Here is a 23111-nt window from a genome sequence, read left to right as displayed (position 1 = left end):
ACCTAATACATTGCTAACAAGTATAACCCTTTGGGAAAAGGTTTGATAGCCTCTTACAAAGTTAAATACACACCATATAACCAGCAATCCTACTCCTAAGTATTTATCTCAGAGAAATAAAAAGCCTATATTCACAAAAAGACAAAGAAGAATGTCCATAGAAGCTTTGTTCATATCAGGAAAAACTGGAAACAATGCAAATGCCCATCAGTAAGTGAAGAGATAGATAAAATTGTGTTGTGTTCATACTATGGAATACTATTCCACAACTAAAGGAACAAACTAGTGATGCATACAACAAAATCATATTAGTGACTTTAGCCTGTCAGCCTGACCAGTGGTGGTGTAGTAGATAAAGAATCAACCTGGAGCCCTGGCCGGTTGGCTCAGCGGTAGAGCGTCGGCCTAGCGTGCGGAGGACCCGGGTTCGATTCCGGCCAGGGCACATAGGAGAAGCGCCCATTTGCTTCTCCACCCCTCCGCCGCGCTTTCCTCTCTGTCTCTCTCTTCCCCTCCCGCAGCCGGGGCTCCATTGGAGCAAAGATGGCCCGGGCGCTGGGCATGGCTCTGTGGCCTCTGCCTCAGGCACTAGAGTGGCTCTAGTCGCAATATGGCGATGCCCAGGATGGGCAGAGCATCGCCCCCTGGGGGGCAGAGCACCGCCCCTGGTGGGCGTGCCGGGTGGATCCCGGTCGAGCGCATGCGGGAGTCTGTCTGACTGTCTCTCCCTGTTTCCAGCTTCAGAAAAAAAAAAAAAAAAAAAAAGAATCAACCTGGGATGCTGAGATCCCAGGTTCAAAACTCTGAGGTCACTGGCTTGAGCGAAGGGTCACTGGCTTGGCTTGAGCCCCCCACCCCTACACCCAGTCCAGACACATATGAAAAACAATCAATGAGCAAAAGTGAAGCAACTATAAGTTGATGCTTATCTGTCACCCCCTTCTCTCCTTTCCTGTCTTTTTCTAAAAGAAAAAAAAGCATGTTAGCTAAAGAGGGCAAGTATATAGTCTTTGTTTCCATCTACATAAGATTCTAAGAAAAAAAAGCACAGTGAAGTTATAGTAAACAAAATCTGAAGAGTGGTTGGTTGACACAGGTGAGTGGAGAGGAGATTAACTGAGAAGTCCGTGAGAGAACTTTCCTAGTAAATGGAAGTGGTCTATATCTTGATGATAATCACATAGGTAAACCCATTACCAAACCTCATCAGACTACACACTTACTTACCATCACATATTTTACTATAGATAAATTATGTCTCAATTAAAATGCTATTTAAAAAATAACCCATTGGGCTGACCAGGTGGTGGTGCAGAGCATTGGACTGGGATGCAGAGGATCCAGGTTTAAAACCCCAAGGATGCCAGCTTAAGCGCAGGCTCACCAGCTTGGGCGCAGGGTTGCTGGCTTGAGCATGGGATCATAGTCATGACCCCGTGGTCGCTGGCTTGAGCCCAAAGATCACTGGCTTGAAGTCCAAGGTCGCTGGCTTGACCCAAAGTGGCTGGCTTGAGCAAGGGGTCACTCACTCTGCTGTAGCCCCCGGGTCAAGACACATATGAGAGAGCCATCAATGAACAACTAAGATGCCACAATGAAGAATTGTTCCTTCTCATCTCTCTTTCTGCCTGTCCTATCTGACCCTCTCTTTGTCTCTCTCTCTCTCTCTCTCTCTCTCCCTGTCACAAAAAATAAATAAATAAAAACTTTAAAAAAATAAAATAACCTATTGGCAAAAGAGCCAATTCAGACCTCAGTTACTACTGAAAGTGCCCTGTGAATGTGGGAAGAATGAGAGCGGGAACCTGCCATGTCCTGAGACTGGCTTCTTCTCCACCCACCTGGGAGAGGAAGCACTCCTACCCACTTCTCCAGGTTGTCTCTAGCAGAAAAGAAGAAAGCAGATCTCAAGACACTTGAGACCTTCCCATCACTATCACTGAACACGTTAAAAAGGGTATTTTTAATTGTGATTATTAAGTTCTTAGAACTTTATCACTCTTCCTTTCTCTATATTTGCATTTTTAATATAAAAGTGAGGTTTGCTCATCATAAAACAGATTCAGGCATAACAAACGTGTTGATAAAATAAAAAATGTAATTTCCCTTCTCTCCCCTCTCCTACCTCTCCTCTACAAATCCTGCTCACTTCCTGGTTTTGGTGATGTAGCAGTTTTGTGTAGATCCTTTCTGATCTTTTTCCCTAAACTGGAATCATACAGTAGGTCATATCACGCAATCTGTGCAATTTAACAACATACTTTCTTCCATAGTATGGATACACCATAGTTCTTTAACCTAGTCCCTAACAATTGACATTTTGATCCTCTCCCAATGTTTTGCTATTGTAAACTATTATAAACACAGATCTTTACATTCTTCTGGATGCTTTTTTAGAATAAATTCCTAGATGTGAAATTCCTGCATCAAATAATACATACAATTTTAGCCTGACCTGTGGTGGTGCAGTAGATAAAGCATCGACCTAGAATGCTGAGGTCGCCGTTTCAAAACTCTGGGCTTGCATGGTCAAGGCACATATGGGAGTTGATTCTTCCTCCCTCCCTTCTCTCTATCTATCTATCTATCTATCTTTCTATCATCTATCTATCTATCTCTAAAATGAATAAAGTCTTAAAAAAAAGAATTTAAAAAAATAAAATAATACATACAATTTTAATTTTGATGAAGCTTATCAAATTATTCTATGTAAAGATTGAATCAATTTACAATCACTCCAGAGTTTCACTTATCATATTGATCTCAAAGGGGGAACATAAGGTGAAGAGAATATTGTAATGTTCAAAATCTTTCCAATGCCCTTGAAAAACAAAGGGGATGCTGAGGCCAACACATCTCTATTTTCACTGATGACTTGAAATTTCCAAAATGAGAAAATAAAATGCATGATTTTTTTAAAAATTCTTGAGCAGTGAGATTAATGAGAGTTGAGAGCCTATGACTTGAACATTTGCTGGTTAATAAATATAGGACTGGAAACAGTGTTGTGTCAATTACAGTAATTAACCAGAGATGAAGATGAATTGAAGGGAGCCTCCCTTGCCAGCCAAAGCTCAACCTAAATGCTGAGTAATGAGCTACTGGTGTAGACAGGCAAACCAGAACTCCAGAAATGGGCTGGGGCTGGGGAAAGGATGCAGCTCTCATCCTCCCAAATGTGTGCTGGGCTCTCAGACTGCCATCCTGCCTTGGCATCCCAAAGGGCAAGCTGTCTTGTACAGCTTGCCCTTCAGAAAATAGGACAGTCTCCAACAAACACATTCAGCTGTATCCTCAAAGGTATACTTTTTGTTATGTGATTAAACTCTTTTTGAACCTGAAGAAAATACAACCCTGAAGGAAACTCAATCTATCTCTGTGATAAAATGCACAAACAGGAATTCAGAGCCTTGCTGACCAGGTCAGAGAGAATTTATGACCCCCCAGTAGTCAATTTTGTTAGAAATGGTTCTTTAGAAAAGAAAAACAGTTGAACAAAGAGCCACTACATTCCAAAGCTATAACTAGAAATCCTTTCTAATACTCCACCAGAGTCAGAGCACGTTACTTAGTATCACATAGAAAATCATTCTAGTTAGGTGGCCAATTACTATTTTTTTTTATTTATTGGTTTTGAAAGGGAGAGAGAGAGCAAAAGAGACATCAATTTGTTATTCCACTTATTTATACATTCATTGCTTGATTCTTGCATGTGCCCTAACTTGTATCAAACCTACAACCTTGACATATCAGGATGATGCTGTAACCAACTAAGCTACTCAGCCAGGGCACCACTTATTACTTTAATTCACTATTTATTTACAGAAAGTAAAATTTACTCTTTTTTTTTTTTTTTGTATTTTTCTGAAGCTGGAAACGGGGAGAGACAGTCAGACAGACTCCCGCATGCGCCCGACCGGGATCCACCAGGCATGCCCACCAGGGGCGACGCTTTGCCCACCAGGGGGCAGTGCTCTGCCCCTCCGGGGCGTTGCTCTGCCGTGACCAGAGCCACTCTAGCGCCTGGGGCAGAGGCCAAGGAGCCATCCCCAGCGCCCGGGCCATCTTTGCTCCAATGGAGCCTTGGCTGCGGGAGGGGAAGAGAGAGACAGAGAGGAAGGAGGGGGGTGGGGAGTGGAGAAACAAATGGGTGCTTCTCCCACGTGCCCTGGCCAGGAATCGAACCCGGGTCTCCCGCACGCCAGGCCGACGCTCTACCGCTGAGCCAACCGGCCAGGGCCAAATTTACTCTTTTTGTTGCGCTGTTTTATGAGTTTTAACAAAAACATAAAATCATGTAATCACCACCACAATCAAGAGAAAGAACATACCTATCACCCAAAAAAATTCTGTCATGGTGCCTCTTTGTGGTCAACACCTTCCCAGCCCCCACACTCAGTTCCGGGCAACCACAGATCTGTTCTCTATTCCTATAGTTTTGCTTTTTCTTGAGAATATGTCACCACATACATGGAATTCTACAGTCTATATAGCCTTTTTTTTTTTTTTAAGGACCTGCCTTTTTTAATTTTTTTTAAATTTATTTATTCATTTTTAGAGAGGAGAGAGAGAGAGGAGAGAGAGACATAGAGAGAGAAGGGGGGAGGAGCTGGAAGCATCAACTCCCATATGTGCCTTGACCAGGCAAGCCCAGGGTTTCGAACCGGTGACCTCAGCATTTCCAGGTCGACGCTTTATCCACTGTGCCACCACAGGTCAGGCTATATAGCCTTTTGAATCTGGCTTTTTTCCTGCATTTATGATTTATTTATGTAGTTGAGTATATCAATACTCATTCCTTTTGAGTGCTATGTGGTATTTCATTGTATGACTGTGCCAGTTTGTTTATCCATTCTCCAGTCATGGGACATTAGGTGACTTCTGGTTCGTGCAGTTATAAAGTCACCATTTATATTCACATACAGGTTTTTCCATGAAATTAAGATTTTCTTTATCTGAGGACTGCTGGGTCATATGGTAACCCAATTGCTATTTAATCCCTTGTACTTCTCAAAGTACAAGGAGATTAGAAAGAGTTCAGTTGCCCCTGGGTTTGAGAATGCTCTTCTCCATGAATCCTGTTCTCACTCATGTAACAGTCTATGGTCTGGACTTGTTTGGACATCCATTCTAGCTGTGTCCCCAGCATAGCACAAGGAACTCAAGATGTGGGCTCCACCAGTTCGATTCCCGGTCAGGGCACATACAGGAACAACTGGATGTTTCTGTCAATCTCTCAAAAAAAAAATGTAGACTTTGATGTCTCCATTCAAAGAATCCAGAAAATCACTTGCCTGTTTTAATTTTATACTCTAAGTCAATCTAAACCAAAACGCTTCATTTCATTCCTTTTTTCCATCAATTTTTGTACCTTAAATGTTTCATAAAGATTTATAGACAACCAGATACTGGGATTTTTAATTGAATGAAATCAATTGAAATAGAATTCTGATTATTTTTTCATTTGAAATTTTTGAAAATATATGCAGTCCCCAAACTAGAATATTAAATGTGAATTTTTGTGATTATATTCTCAGAGAGCTAAAAATATGTATAAATAGTATCATAAGTTATAGCTCCTGTTACATCTCAACTATTAGGCAAAATACTTTATTTTTCTTCAAAAAGATAACTATTTTTCAGTGATTTTTTTTCTCTAGAGCAACTGACCGCAGCTGAATTAAGTCCAATGAGTGTGGGATGGAGGGTAAGGGTTTGCTGCTGCAGTGCACTTAACAGTTCTTTCTTGTTTCAATTGAATTGTTTATGAGACCTCTAGTTTTCCCTAATGTCAGCATATTGCATTTTTCCATTTTCAACTTGTTTTTCTAAAATAATTAGAAAAAAAAATGCAATTAAAATATGCAAATTATTTTTCTCCCAACACCATCATAGCTAAATGTGGTATAAATAAAGTATGATGACGCTAGCACATGAAAAAGAAGAAGAGGTTTGGGAATACAGTATATTAACATTTAATATACCAAAGTACAAGTAATGGAAAGGTGAATGCTTAAAGGTTTGGAAACCCTTGGAAGTATGCATGTATTGTTCTGCCCAATTACAAAAAAAAAAAGTTTATTTAGTAAATCTGTGAATGTACAGAAATGAGCAAGCTCCACCTCATAACTCTCATCACCATCACGTCAACTGATATTGGCGTCTACAAAATGATTTAGACAATCACCTGTCTTGTAATTAGTTTATTCATTCAGATGCACTGAAAGTCTGCTATGTGCATAGTGGCATCAAGTATAAGGCAGAGTCCATATCCTTGAACCACTTTCAGTGAACTCAAGGAGAAGCAAAGACAATTTCCAAGGAAGGTCACAGTCACTAGGGTTATGTCTTCCATACCAGAGTTACACTCCAAGATATCTTCTGGAGAGACACACTTCAACTTACAAGAAGCAGAGTTCTGCAAGCTACAGCCCACCCACTGCCTTTTCGTTGTTGCTGTTTGTGAATAAGGTTTTATGGGAACACAGCCACCCCCCTTTGTTCACATATCATTGTTGGCTACTTTCCCACTGCAAAGGCAGAAGTGAGTCTGTGTCACAGAAACCATCTGGCCTGTAAAGCCTAAAAGCATTACCCTCTGTCCCTTTCCAGAAAAAGTGTGGTGACTCCCGAGCTTGAGAGAAACTGGTATAAGCCAATCACGAGCAGCCTTTAGAGTGAAGCTAAAGCGGGAGAACTTGCCCCTAAAAACTCCCGGAAATGGAGTGCAGTGCAGATAGGAAGGATGCAAATGCAAAATGAGATGGAGATACTGCAAAAGAAAGTGGAGTGGGTGAGGGATTTGCGGGCCCCGATGAGAGAGTGATGATAAGAGCAGAGACGTGGGAGAACGTGCAGTAGAGGGTGGAGAAATAAATGCATAACTTTTGTGGTTTCAACAACTTCCATCGGGAACATCATGGAACATACTGAGATGGAATTGAAGGGGAGCTATTGGAGCTGGAGGTAAAGGTCCTGGAATGGGAAGGCAAGGGGTCAGGTGAGCATTTCTTTATGGTCCCTAGAAATGCCAAGGACAGTGGTGGCAACATGGGTGGCAAGAAACACCATGACTCCAGGACATATCATTCCCCAAAATATCTAGACCAGAGTATTTCCTTCCCAAGAGATCAGTGTCTGTAATTCAATAAGTACAACCTCGTGCACAAAGTGATTCTGTGATTAATGTGGATTCCAGTGTTCCCTCCTTGTGACAACTTAATAAGGTATGTGCCCAGCCTTCAAATTAAAGCTGTGATCACTTTTCCATAGTTTATGAATTATGAAGTTGGATTCCCATCACAAATGCTGACAAAGTTTTAATTTATTTATTTATTTATTGCTTCAAAACCAATTAAAATGATGAATAGCTAGCTGTGAAAGGAGCCAGACGTGCATTTAATCTTTCTCCTGAACAATTGGGAATCGGTACTTATTTGTGTTACATTATCTGGGAACAAAAACTGGTCTGGTTTAAAGGGAAAACTTCTTCATGAAAGAGAACAGATCCCCTTAGCTTTTTTCCAGCTGACAACGAGATATTCACAACATGCCTGTGCTTCCTTTTGACTTCCAAGGTCAAAACACGCTATTTCCATTATCCTCTCTTAGCAAGGTTATCCTAAAAGGAATTACCAAAGCTGAGATTAACTGTTTGAAGTGAAAAGTGGCAAACAAAAAGATGGATGACAAGTCCTTGAGTCTAATTTACTATTGATGCTAAAGTGAGTGGCAGCCCAAAGCCCTGAATCTTCTCCACTTTGCTGCCATTTAATTTATCTTAGGTCTTCATTCCCACTTGGTGCTGAGGGTGCTAGAATAAGCAAGCTACTCAGTCCTATATGTTTGTCTTTGCTTTTTATTATAGGAAAGAGCTGTGCATGCCATGCAGTATGAAAAGAATGAGTTTGAGTCAGAAGGTCTAACTTTTAGTACTTTTTTTATTTATTCAGGAAAGGAGAGAGAGTGAGAGAGTGAGAGAGAGAGAGAGAGAAGCAGGAAGAATCAACTCCCATATGTGCCTTGACCAGACAAGTGCAGGGTTTTGAACCGGCGACCTCAGCATTCCAGGTCGACACTTTAGGCCAGGTCCTAACTCAGCCACTTTTTGCTGAAAACCTTGAGCAAATACCTAATCTCATTGAGCCTCAGTTATCTTATCATCTAAAGTGGGAGTTACAATACTCAGTTCTCAAAACTGCAGTGAGGTTCAACTGAAATCAGTTTGGGCTAAATTACACACATCTATGAAACTTACATGTGTGTATAGAATAGCCCTGTGCAATATATTTATTATTCATATGGCTGAGCTTTTGAGAGAAGGAAAACAGGTTTAAGACCAAGTCCCCAATAAGTGATATTTGGCCAGAACAGCCCCTTCGAGGAGGTGACTCAGCTCACAGTGAACTCATCTTTGCTATTTTTAGGACTGGAAAAGGAGAGGCAGGTGAGACCGAAGCTGTGTAATCAGTCACACAAGGAGGGATGTACACTGGCGTCTCCCTCTCTCCCCGGTCATCAGGCCTCAGAGGCAGTGGCCTTGACCTCAGCAGCCATCCAAAGGCGAGCAGGGCACTCACAGAGGAAGCAAAGGTGGAGAAGCCTTGAGCATCTATCTCAGCAACGTTGTAGAACACCCAGTCAAAAGAGAGGGGAACACAAATTGACTTGTACCTCATCACCTTGACAACACAAATTTAGACCCTGGCTGCTGCATTATCTTCTCATTCTCATTTCAGAGCGGTGTCTGGCTCACTCTGTGCTGATTTACACAGTTCTCACTGCAGGGCCTTGACAGCACACTCCGTCATTGTGGGACTGCGAAGATCAGCCTTGAATTGCCTTTCGGGTTGGCTACTCCTGGCCCTTTCCATCTGCCACCGGACAAGTCTAATAACAGCAGCGATTGTAAGCCCAGGCGCTGGCTGCCTCCCTTCTGTCCTGGGTGCCAGAGTGTGTCTCTGTGGTCACTCTGAGTGATCGCTCTTCTTACCCTCTTATTAAGGTGTCAAGGCTAAATTCACCTGCTTTTCTTAAGCCCACATGGCTTCCTTCCCTTCAGCCTGACTTACCCATTGCTCTTGCGACACAGGTTCCTGAAGTGAAGAGCAAGGAAGTGATAAAGTCTCAGCACAGCCACGAGTTGTTTGTACACAAAACACTCAAGGTCAACTCTGTCATCATGAGGATGAGGGCAGGGGGACAGAGAGACACCGCAGCGGTGAAGGCCACTGAGAAGAGAGGAAAAACCCCTCAGGGAAGCACAGGGCTGGGGCTTGACCAGTTAGTAGAATGGGTCATGAGCGTGGACTGGCTTCGAACAGCATCAGAGGTCACATCTGGGCTGTGCGGCCAAGCATTGACTGAGCACAGAATTTATGGCACACGTGCAGTTACCTACGGGCATTCTCATTTTTACTAAATCTAAATTCTTTCTCAGCATATTGTTAACCTTCCTTTGTCTCTTATCATCTATTAGAACAGGAAACAGTGTTTCTTTTCAGGAAAGAGTCAGGGTATAAAATAAGGGTGCACTGAAATATAAACATACCTTCAAAGACGTTTTAAATCCTATTGCAGCTTGGCATTTAGTTTGTCTAGAGGTGGATGTATTTTTAAGGTTTTGATGAAACATTATTTTAAGCATCAGGAGGCAAAACTAATTCCTGCTTTAATATTCATCAAACTTTACCTCACAGCAGGAGAGCTTCCACTCTGAATGGTCACTCTTTTTTTTTTTTTTTACAGAATTGATGCCCCCAAAAGCCCCCACCTCCAGAAGCACAGAGAATCCAGTAATATTGTGCACAAGCATCACATACTTGATCTTGCTTTTTTGTTTGTTTGTTTGTTTGTTTTCTCCTTCAGATCCAAAGGAATACATTGACATCTCAATTCTCAAAATTTACCTTCCCTATAGAGATAACGTCAGTCTGAAAGACAGACGTCAGTCCTGACACGCCCAAAATACCACCCTTCAATCTCTACTGTTAGAGATGAAGTTCTTTAGCTTTTTCCAATGTCCATTCTCTTCTGTTAAAGCAAATAGTATTGGGAAGGACCAATGTATTGAACTTATTCACGCTAAGATATGAACAGCTAATCAAATCTGATTTCTTCCCATCAGAAAGTTTAGGTGAACAGGGAGGAGGGAAACTGGGAGAAGGTTGTATCAGGGAGATGTGGGTATGCAGTGTGGAAGTAATGAGCCAGAGGGAGAACTGGCCCCATGCACTCAATTTTCAAATGGAAGCATCAGTGTGCTCACAACAATTCCAGTTCCCTAGAGATCCTGTTAAAATGCAGATTCAGTTTCAGCCAGGCTGCATGGGGCCTGGGATTCTGCATATCTAGCAAGTTCTCAATGATATCAGTGCTAGTGGTCAACTAGCCACTTTAAGCAGCAAGGGGGATAGACTGTGAGTGATTAACAAGGTGTTAGTCAGTGATTCTTGACCTTGAGTATATACCAGAATGACTTGAACACTTTGGTGTTTTGTTTTTTTTTAACTACTGATGCCTAGACCCCACCCTGATCAATTAAATCTAGGGGGCCTTTAAGTCTTTATATGTCTAAAAGCTCCCCAGGCAATTCTATTGAGAAGCCTGAGTTGAGAACCACTGTTAGCTGATGACTGCACTGAAAACTCAGGCATCACTTCATAACTGAGGGCTAAGTACATGATACCCCAGCTAAGGGCATCTTCCTCTCCAATAGTGACTTGCTATTGTACGATGCATAACAAACAGTGAAAAAAAATAAACAATTGATTGGCTGAATGCTTGAATAAATGAAGACATTTGAAAGCCAACAGTAATGTAAAAAGGATGGAAGTCATAATGTCAAAATGACAAGTGACAGGATTAAAATTTGAGAGCAAAAATCCTGTTCCATTATTCCTTTAAAATCCCCTGTATAGATACTCAGCTCACTCTTAAGGCTGACTCTGCCGATAACTGGAGATGTCAAAGCCATAAATACTACCCTCACCTTACTGCAGCGCTTCACAAACGTCCACCAGTCACAGCACACCTTACAATTCTTTTTTTTTTTTTTTTTTTTTTTTTTGTATTTTTCCGAAGCTGGAAACGGGGAGAGAGAGTCAGACAGACTCCCGCATGCGCCCGACCGGGATCCACCCGGCACGCCCACCAGGGGCCGATGCTCTGCCCACCAGGGGGCGATGCTCTGCCCCTCAGGGGCGTCGCTCTGCCGTGACCAGAGCCACTCTAGCGCCTGGGGCAGAGGCCAAGGAGCCATCCCCAGCGCCCCGGCCATCTTTGCTCCAATGGAGCCTTGCTGCCGGAGGGGAAGAGAGAGACAGAGAGGAAGGAGAGGGGGAGGGGTGGAGAAGCAGATGGGCGCTTCTCCTGTGTGCCCTGGCTGGGAATCGAACCCGTGACCCCTTGCATGCCAGGCCGACGCTCTACCACTGAGCCAACCGGCCAGGGCCTTACAATTCTTTATATTGGTGCTATGCTTTACCTCGTACGCTTTCTTAAACTGACTCACTCACTTTTTTAACAGAAGCAAATGTACTTTAAAGAGAAACTATAAATCACAATTTTAAATAGAAAAACAATCAATATCCCTTGACATAATGAGAGGTCCATGTCAACATGGAAACAATAAAAGCAACCCAAGCAGGATGTTGCTGCCTGCCAATGTTTGCTTCTGTCAGTTAAAAAGATGGATTAGAAAGGAACAGGGAGGAATTAAAGACACAGGAGAACTTAATGGAGACTTATCACTGGCATAATAAGAAAGATTGTAGGAGTGTTTTGACAAGAGTTGATTTCACACACAAATGGGATGTAAAACTGAGACTTACGGACATAGATAAAAGTGAAGTGGTTACCACAGGGAAGAGGGTATGGGGAAGGGGTGGGGGGGGGAGGGAGCAAAGAAGGACAAATATACGGTGATGGAAAATAATTTGGCTTTGGGTGATGGATACACAACCCAGTCAACAGTTCAAATGTTATAGCTATGTTTACCTGAAACCTATGTGCTCTTATTGACCAATGTCACCCCTTTACATTTTAATTTCTAAATAAAATTTAAAAAGAGAGAGAGAGAGAATTGTCACAGTCTGGCCCAGCAGTGCTGTGTTGCTGAAGGCACCGTGTGCAAGCAGGTCCTGGAACACCACTCTCAGCCATTGACTTTTTTCAAACTGGACTGAGAAACCCAAGAGCCACCAAGTTCCGCTAAAGAGGCTCAGGGAAAAAGGAAGTTTTCCAAGATTTTGGTTTCTGAGGAATCCAGTCCTCATTATTATTTGTCTCATATACAAGTGTGATGGGTTTTTTTCCAAAAAAAAAAAGGCCTACTTCTAAGAGAAACAATATAATCAACAGAGAAGAAAGGAACAGGCTGTCTCTTGCTGTTGAAAACAGGAATTCACTCTCTCATTGGAGGCAGGCTGACAGGTTTAGGCTTCAAAAGCAAATCCATCTGCCTCAGAGGAGAAGAGTCACTAGATAAAATCACGCTGTTAAAAAATGGATAGACCATGCAAAGTAAGAGATGAGCTTCCTGGCCCTGTAGTGAGGGGTGTCCCATTGTAGGGGCTAAATCATTAGCTCAATTTATATACTTGGATTTGAACAGAATGAACCATGGACATTTTCAAAGACTAAATCCACTTTAATTAATCTGCATTTGTAATTTGCATTTGTATTCATATTTGTTTTTCTCTTTCAAACAACACAACCAGTTGAGTGGGATGTTAGGATTCTAATGCAGAGAGGCAGAATTGTAGTGAGGAGAGAGGCCTCTGAAGCCAGACCACCTGGTCTAAATCCCTGCTCTGTGTCTTCTCATCTGTGTGACCCTGGGCAAAACATTCCGCCTCACTGTGCCTCAGTCTCCCTGCTCAGAGAATGAGAAGGATAATAAGAGTCCTACTATGTAAGGACATCATAAGGAGGAGCTAAGCATCTAAAAGTCCCTTGTGCAAAATAAACACTTGATATATGTTACCTGTTATTATTATGGCAAAAAAAATTACACAAAACAAAAGATAACAGAATGAAAACTATGTCTTCCTTCTACCCCAAACCCTCCCTCCCTCCCTTGAGGCAAAGCACTATAAACAAAGCTCTTGAGTATCTTTCCAGAAATACCCTATGCATTTACCATCAAGTGTATCCCTCTCATCTACACAAATGAGGGCTCACTATGCACTTTAGTTTGCACGTTGACTTTTTTCACTAAACAGTATTTCTTGGGAAGGAGTTCATTGCAAGCCTCGTACCACTTCCTTGCCAGGACTATAGTTCTGTGTTGTGTGAGTACACCATCATTTATTCAAGTCTTTCTCCAAGCTGGACACTTACTTAAGCTGTCTTGAGTCTTTCACTTTTGCAATCCTGCTATCACAAATACATTTCAAAGCAAGTTTTTCACATATGGGCAAGTATGTATCTTTAGGATTGATTCTTAGAGGTGGGATCCCCTGGATTAAAGAATCTGTGTATCTTTTATTTTGATAGATATTGCCAAATTTCTATTCAAAGAGATTCCTGTTCAAACCAGTTTGCACACTAACTACCCACATGCACAGGTGTCTCTTCCCCCTCATTCTCAGGGTAATATTTTAATAGGATAACTAAGGAAAGCAATTCTATTGAAGCATAGTTATCAAACAACAATACAGATTTGTGTGATGCTGATATGTATCCTTCTTTAATAACACATCAAATAACAAACTCGAGTGCCAGGTAAGAGTAGAAAAGATATTTCAGCATATCCATAATTCTAATGTGATATGAAAGTACATGTTAGTAACAAGCTCACAGCTACCGCTAGTTATATGTGGCTTATAGCCGACATCCCTAGTTGAAGAAAATGCTAAATTTGAGTTGGTAGTTCATGAAAATAAAGATGTAAATTGTTTTCTGAACAAATTTTGGACCCTGTCTTAGAGCCAGCTCTTTGCGATTAATTACAGTGAGTGGCAGCTTCTCCACACATCTGGTCAGCCCTAGGAATTGACGCTTTTTAAGGCAGCTATTAAAATTCATGCATGAAAGTTTGCTTCAATCTAGGCTAACACAGGTTTCATTGACTTTCTTAAATGGCAAGACAAGCCAAGAAAAATGAGCAGGTAAAGCTAACTCTAAAGAAGCCATCAAAGGTGCTGTCTCGACTGTGTCTGAGATAGAAACCATCCTGCTTCTTTCTCCAAACTACCTGCTCTCCTACCCTACAGGGCTTTAGAGGATATTAAATAAAATAAGAGAATCTAAACTCCTTTGAAAATCTTAGACACACTCAGAGATGGATTTAACAGCAGGCACACCATGTGCACACCCTGGGCCCTGACTTCTGAAGGGCCCCACAAAACCCCAACTTTACACTTTTTTCTAATGACACCAAGTTTGGTTTCATATGTGCAATTTTAACATTAATAGTACATAATATTTTTTATTTATTTAAAAATATGGTTAATATTTTTTTTTTCCCTGTCTCCCTCTTTTTTTTTAAGAGGCCCAATATTTTCTTCTGCACCCGGGGCCTCAACCACCTTAATTCACCTCTGGACACACTATTAATTTAGGGTGCTGTGTTAACCATTAGGAATTTATTATTTTATTATTATTATTATTATTATTATCTTTTCTTATGTTTAGTGCTTAGAACTTCTTTCCGATATGTTGCAAAGGGTGTCACTGAGCCAGAGGATAGAGTTTCTCCTCTTTGGAAAATATACAAAGCCCAGTAGTTCAGGACATGGCTTGGGTCATGGTAATACTTGCCAGCCTGGCTATCATGTTCCATCGTTCCTCTTACCTAGAGAGTACTCTGGGGACTAGAGGAGTTGCTGAAATTTTAGGAACAAGAAGGAAGTGGTGGCAGGAGGAGTCAAAGCCACACTCAGAGAGCACTGTCACTGGGAAAATCTGTGATTCTTAGAAGTATAGCAGAAAGATGGCAAACAATTTCCTGACTCTGCATCTTTTTCTTTTTTTTAATTTTTCAAGAGCTGGAGAAATGTGAAATTTCATTAAGTTTTACAGTCAGACTTAATATAGACATAAATCCCCGTAATGTTGGTTTCACTCAAAAGTAAGCTAAACATTATCATTAAACCAGTACATGTGGGAGAATTATTTGAGGGAAATCAAAATAGACACAGTGGGGAACAGTCAGCCATGACCATATTAGATGCAAGTAGGCGCAATAGTAAAATTCTTTAGGCTCTAATGGACTGGGCTCTTTTGCTGCTCAGTTTCCATACAGATGAGCTTTGCTCTGGGGTAATATGGTTACAGTTTGAGAGTCTATCTGGGAAAGCTCATTTCTCTTTCATTAGTCCATGAGCACAGTGCAAGTTCAGCTCATATTGTTACATAGCTCCTCGCTGGGCGATTTGGTTAAATGCCTCAGGGAAAGTAGCAAGCCAGAATACAGGGACAAAAGCAATGTACTTTTCTTGTTCTGAGTCCCTATAGCTGTGGAATTACATTGTCAACTACCCATATGCCGTACTGTACTCATGATCACCAACTCCTATTGTTGGAGATGTGGTTTTTTAAGTTTGGTATTACTTGACATTATAGAGGAGACATCTTGTCTCCCTGCTACCATTTCTCTGCAGTCTGAGCTTCTATATGATAACTAGGAAAAACTATTTCTTGCCATGGCTCACATAGTGCATCTGTGCAAAATTTTTAAAAAGTGTCGCCACTAAGTGGGTAAGTTGCAAAACAACACCCTCCCTTCTGGACAGACAAGTGAGAAAGGGGTCTCCTCTGGGCTGACCAATTACTTAAATCAGGTACACCTAAAACTAATATAATATTGTATATCAACTGTAATTAAAAATAATTTTTTAATTTAAAAATAAATAGAATAAAATAAATAAAGATAAAGCCCAGGGCACGTGGCTTGGATACTCCAGTACAGCCCCCAGCTGTCCCCTTGGGCATGCACCCTCATGCAAAGCAGAACCACTGTCTTAATTTTGTAGTCAGAGCACAGAGTTTGCTTCTCAGTGCTCTAAACATATCTGTTCAATCATAGCTGTGGGCTCCTATATCAAATATAGTGGCCTATTACAAGAGCCTGGTATTGACAAAATGCTGATTCAGCATCACATTTAAAAATGAAAGTTGGGTGAGCCCCTGTGTAGCAGACACCATTATGTACTCGTATCACCTGGATGATTACCTCTTCATGATGAGCAAGGGCTGTTTGCTGTAAACACCTGCCTCTCTCTGCCAAGGGTGATGCTCTGACCACGAAAACAGACAGGACACTGTAGATGGGAAGAGAGAAGAGTTAGAAGGTTGGTGCCCCTAGGCTCAGCCTTCAACCAGGACTGGGCAGGGGGTGGGGATACAATGGTGGAACTCTCTACTGCCTCTATGAGCACTCAAGCAGACTGAGCCCTAATGACTGAACACAGTAATGCCTAATAACCCACCTTTCATTGGTGTGGACCCAAGAGAGGTAAACTGCAAACTCCTAGCGCTGTAATGAGGTTGGTTTGTATCAGATTCCTTTTAAGCAGCAAGAGCCACCTATAGAGAAGGGGGCAGGGGACAGGTATGTCTCAGCATAAAGAGAGCCCTCCAGGAAGATAAGGACTTGGTGAGATGCTATAGTGCAGACTTCGGGCTATCAGTGGGCAGCCTAGGAGCCCATGAGCCTAAGATGTCATTCAAGGGTTCACAAACTCTTTCCATAAAGGATAGTAAATGTTTTAAGATTTGTGGGCTTCTGTCACAACTATTTGTCTGCTATTATAATGTGAAAGCAGCGATAGACAATCTAAACATGGCTATGTTCCAATAAAACTTTATTTACAAAACCAGTGGTGGGCCAGATTTAGAAAGAAGGCAATTTTGTGACCCTAGACATAGGTGATTAAAAATAAATAAATAAATACAAAAGGAGAAGTAAGAAGTGACAGAACACTCACAATTGGTTGGACAAGTGCTTGCTAGCTTATATTCATTCCTTCTTTTTATCCTTACAACAACCAAGTAGTTACAGTTTTATCTTCTGCATTTTAAAGATGAGGAAACTACATTTTCCAGAATGTAAGAAAATTACCAAAGCCAAAGAGTCTAGGTTCAAAACTGCATCTGTCTGACTTTAATGCCTGTCTTCCTTTCTCTATTCCAGGGGTCCCCAAACTTTTTACACAGGGGGCCAGTTCACTGTCCCTCAGACCGTTGGAGGGCCGGACTATAAAAAAAACTATGAACAAATCCCTATGCACACTGCACATATCTTATTTTAAAGTAAAAAAACAAAATGGGAACAAATACAATATTTAAAATAAAGAACAAGTAAATTTAAATCAACAAACTGACCAATATTTCAATGGGAACTATGCTCTTCTCACTGACCACCAATGAAAGAGGTACCCTTCCAGAAGTGCGGCGGGGGCCAGATAAATGGCCTCAGGGGGCCGCATGTGGCCCGCGGGCCGTAGTTTGGGGACCCCTGCTCTACTCCAAGAAGACACCTGCAAATACCCTTGTCTTATTGCAATCCAGCAAGGAAAGTTCACTAGAACCAGAGCCATTGAATTCCAGATTTCGGGGTAACGGTGGCAGTGTCAGAGCTGGCTCCACAGGGTTGCTAGCTTGAGCCCAAGGTCACTGGCTTGGCTGGAGCCCCACCCCCCATCAAGGCACATATGAGAAGCAAACAGTGAACAACTATAAGTTGATGCTTTTCATCTCTCTCTCTACCCTCTCTCTCCCTTCCTCTCTGCCTCTTTCTCTTTCTCTCTCAAAGAAGAAAAAAAATAAGTCCTTTGTTTTTTCTTAGCTTAGTGTGCAGGCAGACCATCAGATGGAAAAGCACACTGTGCAAACAATGGCCAAACCCATGATTATTAAACTTTCTTGCTAAGAGCTACTCTAGCCTTTATTTTCTGGCTGTTCATTCAAATATTAAGAAACTAAGTTTAGAAATAACTTCCAGGGAAGCCCCGAGGTCAGTTTGGATTCAGCCCAATCTCACTTTCTGCGTGATGGTACAATGATAATTCATTCTTAATGATGGCTGAATCATTTGATCCTGAATCATCAGTGATTAAATTGTGTTCACTAAGTCTGACCAGGCGGTGGCGCAGTGGATAGAGCGTCAGACTGGGATGCAGAGGACCCAGGTTCGAGACCTTGAGGTCGCCAGCTTGAGCGTGAGGTCATCTGGTTTGAGCAAAGCTCACCAGCTTGGACCCAAGGTCGCTGGTTTGAGCAAGGGGTTACTTGGTCTGCTGAAGGCCCACGGTCAAGGCACATATGAGAAAGCAATCAATGAACAACTAAGATGTCACAACGAAAAACTGATAATTGATGCTTCTCATCTCTCTCCATTCCTGTCTGTCTGTCCCTATCTATCCCTGTCTCCTGACTCTCTCTCTCTCTGTCTCTGTAAAATAAAAATTAAAAAAAAAATTTTAAAAAAACAAAAATAAATTGTGTTCACTAAACACCTAGTATTTTCTAAAGTCATAAAATAGACTAATGCATTTTAGAAGAAGTTTTAGAAGAGTTCAAACCAAAACAAGGTTCCAGCTTAACTTAGGATGACCAGAGCATTAAACTTACAGAAACAATACTTCCCCCAAAATGTCAATGTTAATGGCTATCTTAGAAAATTACAAAATAATTCAAGGCCAGTTTAATTTATTCCTGTATAAAAATAATTTCATGGAAGACAACACTGTAATGCCAATCAATAAATAATTTGGTTTGGGCTATAAAGCTATACAGAGCCTTTGCAAAATATTGTTTACTGTTCTTTCTTGCTATAAACCATTTGATTTTTAGCCAGAAAACATACAGCCAAATAATAACTGTTTGCCTTTCTTAATACTCATTGTAGACTGTTATGCAAAAAAAATTAAGCATTAGTCATCAAATTAATTGTAAAGACAACAAAATACTTAGAGTTCCTAAGTTATCATTTATTTTAACATTAGGAGGTGAAGTTGACCCCAGACAACACATAGTCTTTCTTCCTATTATAAACGTGGTCTGAGTTCCTTGGATTCTCAGCTCCCGGTTCTGTTGTCAGAACTCCCTAATTCCTCCCAAGAGCCCTCACCCACCTCAAGGCAAGCTAATTTCTCCAGAATCAGGAAAGGCCTCAGTCCAGACCAGGTGATGATTATGAGCCAGAAAGGTGAGCCAGGATGGAAAGTATGTGAAACGGGTCAATTGCTCAGGCAGCAAAACAAAAGTACAAAAAATCCTGATTTAATTTTTCTCTATTCGAATGTATAAATACTTTCTCTATCTGCCAGCCAAACTGCACTGATGGTAGAAACTTGACCTTGGTCAGCTCAGGTTTCCCCCCCCACTTTTCTGTCTCCAGAGTTGGCCTCTAGCTTCAAAGGATGAACATCGTACTAAAGAGAGAGATCGGAGGTCTGGTGCTTATGTATCATCTCAGTCCATCCTGGACTCTCCTGTTGCATGTTGCATGCACCCCCATGCCTACTGGCATGTCAGTTCATGCAGATCCTGAAAAAACCCTAGATCCTCACTGTCTTGATCCCAGAACTTTCCAGGCCAAGTGGTTTTCACTGTCATGTTCTCACCAGTCAGCTTCCCAAAGAATAGTGTGCTATTCCCTGCTTCATGCTGAGGGTTTTAGCCCCTCAGATAAGACACGTCACAGAGCCACTTTGATTTGCAGCTTCATGTCCCTCTCCAAGGATGAGCCTCAGACTTCTCTGGAGTTGGACATTCCAGCATAACCCCATCCCACTCCAAAAGCACAGCTCAGAAGACAGAGGCAGTGCTGAGGGCTTCTTGAGGGCCCCACAGTGGCTACTCATGCTGAGGTTTCCATCAGACTTACCTTAGACCAGGGAATTTTCACCTCTATGGAGAAACGAATCAGGCTTAACAATAGTCTTCCAAATCTACTCTGTAAGTTTCAACCTCAGCTTTGAAACCCAAAAGAAACAGTATTAATTAGAGCTTCTCTTGATATTCCTACCCTACCAACTACCTAAGAATGCTCTTATCTCAAAACTTCAGGGGTAACCAAACATACATGGGGAAGGCAAATAAGGGACTATTTCAAAATAGCATCCCTCAAAAGAACTGAAATTCAAATATCTCAAGACAGTCAAGGGGGAAAAAAGATCTGCGAGGGGCTGTCAGAGACAGGGGCTATAGACCAAATAGAGAATTAGACTTTTAAAGGTGAATGAAAGTAGTTTGGGATCTACATGGAGGAGAGACAGAGCTGGAGTCTTGCCAATAATGATGGCCAGTGGACATAGGAATATCTCCTCTCTAAAGGCCAGGTGTCAAAGGAAGATCTAGATTCTGGAATAAAGAATAGATATATTCAAGACCCAAGATAGAATGATTGGCCCAAATATTGAACAGAACGTTATATGGGGGATGGTGGAGGGGATGAGGAACAGTTTTTCAGTGAGTATAAAATTTGTACTATGCAAATGATAAGTTTTAGAGCTCTGCTGTGCAACATGGTCAACAATAGAGTATTGTGCACTTTATGTGAAGAGGATAGTTTTCATGTTAAATATTCTTATCAAAACACACTCACACACCTGAACATAAGAAAATTCTTAGAGATGATGGAAATGTTTAGTATCTTGGTTGTGGTGATATCAAGGGTATTTGCATATGCCCAAACTCATCAAGATGTACACATAAATATGTAGAATTTTTTATATATCCATTATACCGAATAAAGTTAAAAAATTAAGAATTAAAAAAAAAAAGTTTGAACAAGTTTCAGGTGACTTCTGCCCCAAGCACAAATAAATAAAGTAGTATTAAAATTGTGTGATCCTTACAATCTTTGTTATCCAACAAATGGAAACACAAACCAAGAGAATTGGTCAATTTGCTCTTAAAAACATTATGCCACTATTACATTAGGTTTTCTAACTAGAGTGAGTCACATACTAAAGTATTTTACCTCATAAAGGAACAATTCCTGAAAATGTCTCCAGGCCCAATGGAATCAAGAGTTGCCCAAGCTGGAATAGGCATCTCACCCAGTGCTTCCTAGTGCAATGTATACTGTGGACCAGAAACTACCTGGGCTCTTCATTACAGATATCAAAACCAAAGCAGAGAATAACGGGATATAAAGAGAGCAGCTCCCAGAGCTCACCAACCTGGGAAAGCAAAGAAGGCAGGGAGGGAGGAATGATTGGTCGCTGAATGGTGGTAGATCCCCTCCCATCATAGACCAAAATAAAAGACCAACCAACTAAAGATCTAAGTGGAAAAAATTAAACCATGAAATCACTTGAAGAAAATTTAAGTAAATGCAGGGAAAAACTCACAATGGAAAAAAAATTGGAAGGTGGAATTGTACAGAATTTAAACTTCTAGTTGCATACTGTAGGATTTAAGAGTACTCACAGTTCGCAATTGCGTATTTATTTGTTTAATCATTTGATTGATGTCTGCCCCCCTCCCAGCTAGTCTATAAGTTCCCTGAGGGCAGAGATATCACTATTATATTTCCATACTTGGGAAAGTCTCTGCACATATTAGCATAATAATATGCTTTCTGGGAAGTGTTTCTGCTGTGCCCTTTTTTGACAGCTCATGTAGTTCCTTTCAACAAAACAACAAACTGAGTAGATACCTGAGGTTGATATTGTCATTGACATTAGGGGGTTAGGCAGGGGTTTAACACCATTAAGTATAGAAAAGATTTGCCTTAAATCAGTCTGAAGCAAGGAGCTAGAAGTGAGCCCTCTGCATGAAGCAAAAAAACTCTAGAGGTCACTTGTGACACAAGGACTAGAACATTCTGGCCATCGGTTTAAAAAACCTTAACCGTAAGCCCCAGATTCCAGGTGAATCCCATTTACCCACAGGGGTAACTAACTCAACTTAATGCGGAGGAGAGCACAGGACTCAAAATTTGCTAACTCCATGGGCCTGAAATAGGATGGAATGAAGAAACCCCGAAAAGGGGAGAATGGGGCGGGGGAGGGGAGGATGTAGGACTCCAAGGACACACTTCAGCTCTGTCACCATCTCACAAGGGCTGCTCCAGAGCAGAGCGTGAGCACGGCGTGCTGGGAGGGACTATAAATAGGAAACAGTCACGTCAAAAGCATTTTCTCTTGCCTGGGCCTCTGGCTTTATTGACCCAGTCAGACACCTTGTGTTTTTCAGAATGCCGAAGCAAGTTATGACTTCAGTAGCAACGACCCCTATCCTTACCCTCGATACACAGATGACTGGTTTAACAGGTAACCTGGGCCTAATGAGGTGGCTTTGACTTTATGTTTGGGGTTTTATTTGCTTTGTTTTGTTTGTACGGCTTGAAAATCACCAGCAAAATCATCTCAGCGCTTTGCTAAGTTATATTGTAACTTTTGCTCTGCATGGCGACATTCTTTAAATTCTTGGATTTTTTTAGTATTCCAAAGCTTCTCGGGAGTTATCTATTGACACTTATTTTGTTGAACTAAGAATTGTTTGCCACTGTATTAATGACAGAAGTAAATAGAAATAATAAGAATGCCATTCTCAACCCCCCACAAGATGATTTAGAACATGTTGGTTTAGTCTGCGGAAACGATTGCAGAGAACTTTTTTCACCCGTGGGTCTGTGTCTGTATGTTTTTGAAAAGTGTCTCTGCTATAACCGTATGAAATTCACATAGTCCCTTTCAACAAAATGGCAAGGGAAACAGGGCGGAGTTTGAAGTGTAGCTCAGCATCCAACCATGGAGACTATCCACCAGTCTGTTCGTTTTCTCCAGCCAGTTTGGCTACTAAACATGTAATGCAGGCTCTTTGTTTTTCCAAGTAGTATTCTTGCCTAAATGGTTGATTGCACATAATAAATATCAAGAAATAGAGGTCTATAGCTTATTCAACCCAAGAATACTATACTTTTTAACCTAATGCTTCTCTATTATTGATGTTCTTGGGTGAAGTTCATAAGAACATATAAACTTCAATTAATGGTATAAAAATATATTATGTGTACAGCACCTTATTCATTTCTTTCATTTCTTGTAACAAACTCATGGCACATAAAACAAATGTTGTCCTTCTCGGTTTGATAAGAAAATAGGTTTAGAAAGGGTAAGTGACTTCCCTGGTTGAACAATTAGTATATGTCA

General features: G+C 41.3%; 1 protein-coding gene across 1 annotated transcript in view; it reads left to right on the top strand.

Moving 5' to 3' along the window:
• Nucleotides 1-23111, top strand: part of PCSK2 (proprotein convertase subtilisin/kexin type 2) — a 349800-nt gene that overhangs the window by 234584 nt on the left and 92105 nt on the right. The window contains exon 6 of the mRNA XM_066387098.1: nt 22153-22229. Coding sequence (XP_066243195.1) covers nt 22153-22229 — 77 coding nt within the window. The remainder of the gene's footprint in view (nt 1-22152; nt 22230-23111) is intronic.

Source organism: Saccopteryx leptura, chromosome 5 (genome assembly GCF_036850995.1).
Source record: "Saccopteryx leptura isolate mSacLep1 chromosome 5, mSacLep1_pri_phased_curated, whole genome shotgun sequence".
Lineage (NCBI taxonomy): Eukaryota > Metazoa > Chordata > Mammalia > Chiroptera > Emballonuridae > Saccopteryx > Saccopteryx leptura.
Note: the sequence above shows the minus strand (reverse complement) of the source record. Positions and strands in the feature narration are given on the sequence as shown.